At 36.3% G+C, this 7,783-nt stretch overlaps 1 protein-coding gene across 1 annotated transcript; it reads right to left on the bottom strand.

The window, feature by feature from the left end:
* Nucleotides 1-1,065: 1,065 nt before the first annotated feature.
* LOC110611037 lies at nt 1,066-7,529 on the bottom strand. The gene is made up of 5 exons (XM_043951406.1): nt 7,175-7,529; nt 3,241-3,352; nt 2,982-3,108; nt 2,486-2,893; nt 1,066-1,586 (listed from the first exon to the last, which is right to left on the bottom strand). Exons 1-5 carry the CDS (start codon nt 7,527-7,529, stop codon nt 1,161-1,163), a joined length of 1,428 nt encoding a protein of 475 aa, XP_043807341.1. The 3' UTR covers nt 1,066-1,160.
* Between the last annotated feature and the right edge of the window lie 254 nt (nt 7,530-7,783).

The following is a 7,783-nucleotide window of genomic DNA, read 5'->3' as shown; positions in this document are numbered from 1 at the left end:
AAAACTCAAGTTTGGGAAAGGATGGCGGAATGCTCACCTTGGCCGAAATGGGGAGAAAAAGCTCGCCCATTTTCGGCTAAGGGACCCTTTTATAGGTGGCTGGCCAGGCCACGTTCGGGGGCCGAATGCGCCTCCGCATCCATGCAATGTTCGGCGGCCGAACTTGAGGTTCGGCGGCCGAACCTTGACTTCCCTCACTCATGCTTTCGGGGGCCTAACGTGCCTCCAAAACGCATGCATGTTCGGCGGCCGAATTTCACTTTCGGCGGCCGAACCTGGGTTTTCCTCCAAAGACTTTTCATGCAAAACTCATTTAGTTTCATACTTTAAAACCATTAAAAACATGAAAACATTTTATAAAACATGATTCTACCCTTCTAGAGATCTCCGACATCCGAGATTCCACCGGACGGTAGGAATTCCGATGATGTGGTCGCTATAATGTGGTCGCTAAATGGTCGCTGTTTCGGTCTCTAATTTGGTCGCTATTTCGTTGTTATTTGATCGTCTCAAGGAAGAGTATTTAGTCGCTGTATGGAAGTAAATTGGTCGTTAATTTTTGGTCGCGAAATGGTCGCTAATTTGGTCGCTAATTTGGACGCTATTTCGTTGTTATTTGATCGCCTCAAGGAAGAACATTTAGTCGCTGTGTGGAAGTAAATTGGTCGTTAATTTTTTGTCGCAAAATGGTCGCTGTTTTGGTCGCTAATTTGGTCGCTATTTCTTAAGAATTTAGTCGCTGTATGGAAGTAAATTGGTCGTTAATTTTTAGTCGCAAAATGGTCACTGTTTTGGTCGCTAATTTGGTCGCTATTTCATCGCAAATTAATAATAAAATGAAATATATATTTATTATTTAATTTGCTTTTGTGGCTGATTAGTCACTAATAAATGCTTTTAAATCTGATTCATATCATTTTTTCAATAAATTCATAAACCTGCTAAAATATCAATATGTACACACATTCCAATACATAAAACATCAAAGATAATATATAAACATCAACTTCATTTCATAGTTCTGCAATCTAAAAATCTAAAACATTACTATAGTTCAAGACTATGAAACTTAAAATATCTCAAAATACATAATTAATCCAAATAGTATCAAATTCATATCATAAAATATATTATTAAAGTCAGTGAGAAATGATATCATGCTAATCTATATGTGAATCACCAGGGGATCTTTGAGCTGGAGGCATATCAGATGTTGATGGCATCAATGAGGAAGACTGTTGTCCCATCCTCCTTGCCTGTAGTTCATCACGCATTTGAGCTATTATCTGATTTTGGTCTAGTACAAGTTTCTGCAAACTATTATACTTCTCTTCAAACTTTGCTTCAATTTCCTTCTTCCATTCTGGTGATTGGGATGATGGAACATTTGTTGTTTTTCCCACAGTTCCTATTTGAGAGAAGGCAAAAGAGGCAGCACTACCTAAACCATAAACTCGACTTCCTTGCCATCCTCCTGCTGCAGTAATGAACAATTGATCCTCATTAATAGTTCCTCCATCTCCTTCCACATGATCTGATCCCATATTCTGGCTTGAATGTTGTTCTTTTAGCTTCAAATAATTTTCCTAGAAAATCACAGAATAACAGTTCAATTTGAATACTAAAGTAAGGAAAAATGCTAATACCTACAAGATATGACAATTATAATACCTGCAAGATATCACATTTAAAATACTTGCAATATATGATAATAGAAAAATGGATCACATAACTTAGAATCACCTAGATATCAGAATCATACTTGCAACTGAAAATCAATAAAACAACTCAAAATCAATCACACAACTGAGAATCATAAACAATTTCCTTGTGATAATCACCTAGATATCAGAATCATACTTGCAACTGAAAATCAATCACACAACTCAAAATCAATCAACAACTCAAAAACAATCACACAACTGAGAATCATAAACAATTTTCTTGGGATAATCACCTAAATATCAGAATCATACTTGCAACTGAAAATCAATCACATAACTCAAAATCAATCAACAACTCAAAATCAATCACACAACTCAAAATCAATCAACAACTCAAAATCAATCACACAACTGAGAATCATAAACAATTTCCAAGTGATAATTACCTAGATTTCAGAATCATACTTGCAACTGAAAATCAATCACACAACTCAAAATCAATCAACAACTCAAAATCAATCACACAACTGAGAATCATAAACAATTTCTTTGTGAGAATCACCTACATATCAGAATCATAATTGCAATTGAAAATCAATCACACAACTGAAAATCAATCAACAATTGAGAATCATATACAATTTCCTTGTGAGAATCACCTACATATCATAATCATACTTGCAATTGAAAATCAATAACACAATTCAATATGAATCAACAACTCAAAATCAATCACACAACTAAAAATAAATCACATAGACATCAAAATCATACTTGCAAGATATTACTTAGAAAGTCAACTTGTTTATATAGAAACTTACATAAACAATTTCAGCTCGTTTATCAACAAATTTGTTGCGATCACTCTTCTTTGTATGGGTGTGGAGAAACAACTCAGCTGCTGTTGGAGGAACTTTGTCTGTGTTAGCATTTTGTATGCGTCTAGCATGCTCCTCATGTGTTATGGACCCACCTGTATGTGTAGAAGGACCAGCTCCTTCACCTCCCTTCTCTGTTAAGCGGTTCTTTGAGTACTTCATTGACTTTGCTACATACTCTGGAGTACTCCAATCTAAATTCCATTTATCACAAACTTCAATTGATATATAAGCACTCCTCTTTTTTTTCTTCTTTTCATTTGTCAGAAAGTCTTTGTATCGGGTAGCTGCTTTTTTATTCCATGCCTTCCTCACTATTGCAGCACTTCCCTCATCCCAGTGAAATTCTTTCTGTAAATTAATTTAAAAGACACATGTATAATACAACATATATTATAAGACATTTTATCTTTGTTAGAATGCATAATATATTGCGTACCTCAAACTCTCTGAAATAAAAATCTTTTGTGGATTGTGGGATATTCTTCCAGGAAGAACCCTCCTCGACATTGTACTTTTGAAAAATCTTTGTGCAGATACCAGATGTCTTCTCAGAAGGCATAAGACTGTAATAGTTTAATAATACGAGCATAATTTATAAATATTCAATATAATTACTTGTAAATAATTAAACAAAATGAAAACTGATAACAAATATATCAAATACAATGATAAGTAATGTTATACATTATACTTACTTTCCGCTTGCATGCACATAACAGTAGGTCCTAGTAGCATATGATGAGGATGTATACGAGTGATCTCCCATGCCCAATGCAGATCGACTAGCACTCGATCCAGGAACAGAACCTGAAGAATTTGGTGCAGTGGGGGCAACTGGAGCAAGTGGAGGGGCTGTAGGGGCTGAGTATGATACAGGGGTTGTTGGAGTTAGTGACTCGCGGTTGTCGAAGCCGGTCAAAAATAACCTTTCTGGTTATCAATAATTTACAACTGCAGATAGTGGTGAAAGGATCGAATCCACAGGGAATTGAAAACTTACCTATTTTCCTTATCAAGACCAATAAAATAAACTAAAATAAAAATAAACTGCAAAAGAAGAAAACTGAAAACGAGATAAACTGAAACGAGATAAAACTGAAACGAGATAAATAAGATAAAACTGAAACGAGATAAAACTGAAAACGAGATAAATTCAAACGAGATAAAACTGAAAGAGAAATAAACGGAAAGCAAAATAAACTAAAACGAGATAAAACTGAAACCAACTAAACTGTAAGTAAAATGGGGGGGTTTTGAGATTGATTTAATTAATCTAAAACTGAAAGCAATAAAAATAAGACAAATAACAAAAATAAAGAGAAATAAATAATGAGAAAGATCTAGTTGAAGAATTGGATCCACTTTAGTTGTTGGGATTGATCATTGACACTTAGTTTCCTTTGGGTTGATTCAATAGATTAGTTATGGAGATGGAAGACGCTTCTCACCACCATTATCTCTCCTTATGATTAAACCAATTAGGAAACGTCCTCTAATTAATTACTAATTAACAAATTGCCAAGGAATGTCCTTGGGCCTTAGGCATCAAAACAATTGTCAATTGCATTAAGAAATAGAGAGATCCAATCCTAGCTACCCAAACGTATGGAGATAACGCTAGATCATACAATTTCCTTGGGTTTTATCCCAAGTGTTCTCATGTAAAAATAATCTAAGCAATTACGGACTTAAATCATCCAAACTAACATATTATTACTTTGCAATCAAGAATCAACGTAGATCTAAACAACAAAGCAATATTAAAATCAAGCATGAAATTGCATAAATATTGAACAACCAAAAGTTAAACAATGTTTGATCAAGTCTCCCAATCCATAAAACAACCAAAGTATCACCTAATCTTCAACTAGAATAAAAGATTTCAGCCTCTCATGGCTGAAACAAAACCAAAAATAAAAGAAAAGAAGAAAGGTAGAAGAAGAGATGTGAATTTCGTAGGTGTCTCCCAAGGGGAGCTTAAAGACCATGTAGAGGCTTCTTATGTGGCTTTTTATAGTTGAAAAGTGTTGCCCTAGGTCATACTTACTGTCCAAGAGGTATTTTTTGCCCAAGATGTGTCTGAAAAGGAAAGAATCGCGCTTTTCGGCTTCAGAAGGAAGGTTGCGCGAAAATGCACTGCGGAAGGAAGTTGGTGTGCGCGGTTTGGTCTCAGAAAGGGAAGGAGGCGCAGATTATGCTTCCTAAATAAGTTTAGATGCTGACCTTGCTTCCTAATTAGTGTAGAGGCTGCCCAAGGTGCTGCCCATGTGCAACTTGCTGCCCAAGTTGTTGCAGAAAAGGAAGGTGGCGCGCAGATGGCTCTCAGAAGAGGAAATCGCGCAGATTGTTTCTGAATAGGAAGGATGCACGAATTTTGATCTTCAAAGGGGAAGATATGCTTGTCCATACATTCCTTTTTAGGTGGAGCCTCTTTTGCAATTTGAATATTGAATGCAGAAGAGAAAGAGCATATCTTTGAAATCTTGCTGCCTAAATAGGAAGATATGACTGCTGCAGTGTGTGCACATCTTTGAACAAGGAAAGAAAGATCTGCGATTTGAATTTCAAATAATCTTCTGACTGAGCTTTCCTTGTTTGCTTTTGCTTCTGCACTTTCCTCATTTGAAAACTTTCCTTTTCTGAAAACTTTCCTTATTTGGAAACTTTCCTTTTTTGGCACTTTCCATATTTGGCACTTTTTAGCAGTTTTAAGAGCATTTTCTCCAGATTGTCTCTTTACACCTAATATCTGCAAAACATAATTAAAACCACAAAATTAAATAGAAAATATGTAAATAAACATCAAGAACATAATGATAAAATGGACTAAAATATGCTCTATCAAATACCCCCACACCTAGCTTTTTGCTTGTCCTCAAGCAAATAAACATAGTCAAACAAGCTTTCTTTGCTACTTGATCCTTATTTCCACTTAAGCTCTTACTCTAGACACCTATTTTGAATCATTGCAGTGAAGAATACATGCATGAAGATTACTCACCTTCTTTCCTTGTTTCCCTTTACTTACCATGGCTAGGATCTGTTTTCCTCAAGAGAGACCATACATGCACATTTATTTGTTCAGATAAGACTTTTTCTAGCTTTCAGAGTGACTTGCCCTTACCTTGAAGTACTTTATTCAAACTTTTGCACTTTAGATCTTGCTTGAAAAAGTCACCAACCTTTTTACGTGAAGGTACATATTTGTGATACCCACCCCCAGTTACTCAGTTGGTCACCTTTCCAAGTAGCTACTAGTTCTGTTCATAGTCTTTTGACCATTGGAACAATCTTAGATTTGTGCTTTTGAGGTCTTTGCCTTTGCTGAATTTTCTTTCTCTCAATAATTTGGGCAAATCAACACCAATTGCTAAATCAAGTCACATTAAGTTCATTCACACAATTTTTTAATTTATTCTCATCAATTGAGGGTCATCAATATATTTTTCACCATGGCAAGCTCAAAGATTCAATTCAAAAGGTAATTCTCAAACATGAATATAACTCACTGCAATTGATTCAACATAAGTTTAAAGAGTCATCACATCAATGGGGTCATGGAAAGAAAAGCTCATCCAACATAGTTTATTAGATTGAGTAAAGCATCTCAAAAACGGAAAAAAAATAAATAAAAAAAAACTGTGGCTATCTGTGTGTGTTATTGAAAGCAAAACGAAAAATTGAAAAAAATCACACTGAAAATGAAAATAAAAATTCAAACTGAAAATTAAAGCAAAAATTAAAAAATTCAGAATTATGCACCCCCACACCTAAATCATGCATTGTCCTCAATGTGTAAGAAACATAAAAGAACAAAGGAAACTGAGTACTCCCCTGGGTGTGGTGTGCATGGTGCGATCCACTTGATCAAGGCTCAAGTAATTGGGGAAGAGAAAAGAGTCCCAACTGCATTGAGCAAAAAGTGTAGCACTCCTTTTGATTGGGTCATTGCCCATCCTAATTTTTCCATGTACTCATGAAGTAACATGATTAGCTTCTCCTCTTTCAGATGAGGTGTGCCTCTAGCCTTTATGTTTGCATTTTTGAGCACTTCCAACTTCAATTGATATTTCTCCATGGGTGGTTGCAATTTGGCATTAAGTTCAGGCAAAACAAATTCTACCTTATCTGGAGGTTTGGGCAGGCATTGATCTGCATGCTCCTTTGGTTTGGGCCATTGGACTACCATTTGTTCCTCCTAGGCATGGACTGTTTGCATTGGAAGGATGAAAGGAGTTTCAGTTTCCTCCTTCTGCATAGGACCTAACTGAGGTGGAAGACTGATTTGTGTTGGAAGCTGAAAGGACGCGCCTGAGATGATTGCAGGTACTCCTTCTTGCGCAAGATTGATCTGCGGTCCAAGCTAAGGTGGTTCAGTTGGAGTTCCTTCTGACTGCGCAAGATTGATCTGAAGAGGTGTGATTGGCTCTCCTTTGTTCTGTGCGTGTTCGCAGTCCACCTGTTGGATGTAACAGTTAGTTTCTTTCAGTTCTGGCTCTTTTTGGCTCTCTTCCCTGCAAGGATCATCATTTAGTATATCATCTTTTATATCAAAAACATCTTTGTTTAAACAATCAATGATATCTAAACTATCAACAAGTTCTGTTTGATCAGTTTGTTTGGACAAACAGTATTCTGGTTGTATTTCTTCAGAGGCTTGTTCTTGTACTTGCCAACTTTCATCATCTGTCTCACCATCTTGGAGCTCTTCCTCTTTTCTTACCATGTCTGCTCTCATTTTGGCGGCTATTCGATCTGCTTCTTGTTGGACATTTTGCAAAGTCTCCAACGTCTTATGAAGATTAGTTCTGAGAACTTGAGGCATTGCATATCTTGATGGTTCATAGAATCCTTCACATGCATGTATTTGTTGGAGTTGTTGTGCTTCAAGAGCTTGTGCAGTTTGGTCTATAACAAAACTTTTCGCAGCAGCGATTTGTTCATAAAGTTCTGCGAGGCGAAAAGGTGTCCATTCCTCATCCATGATTTAATTCTGCGATGGTGACTTCTTCAGAGGTAGATTCGGTGGTGCTACCTTTCTTTTTTTTTTTTTTTTTTTATTTGGTCCTGAAAGAAAAACAAATAAGTTAAATCAACTCCCCGGCAACGGCGCCAATTTTTGACTCGCGGTTGTCAAAGCCGGTCAAAAATAACCTTTCTGGTTATCAACAATTTACAACTGCAGATAGTGGTGAAAGGATCGAATCCACAGGGAATTGAAGACTTACCTATTTTCCT

Source organism: Manihot esculenta, chromosome 15 (genome assembly GCF_001659605.2).
Source record: "Manihot esculenta cultivar AM560-2 chromosome 15, M.esculenta_v8, whole genome shotgun sequence".
NCBI lineage: Eukaryota > Viridiplantae > Streptophyta > Magnoliopsida > Malpighiales > Euphorbiaceae > Manihot > Manihot esculenta.
This window is presented reverse-complemented; position numbering and strand designations above follow the sequence as displayed.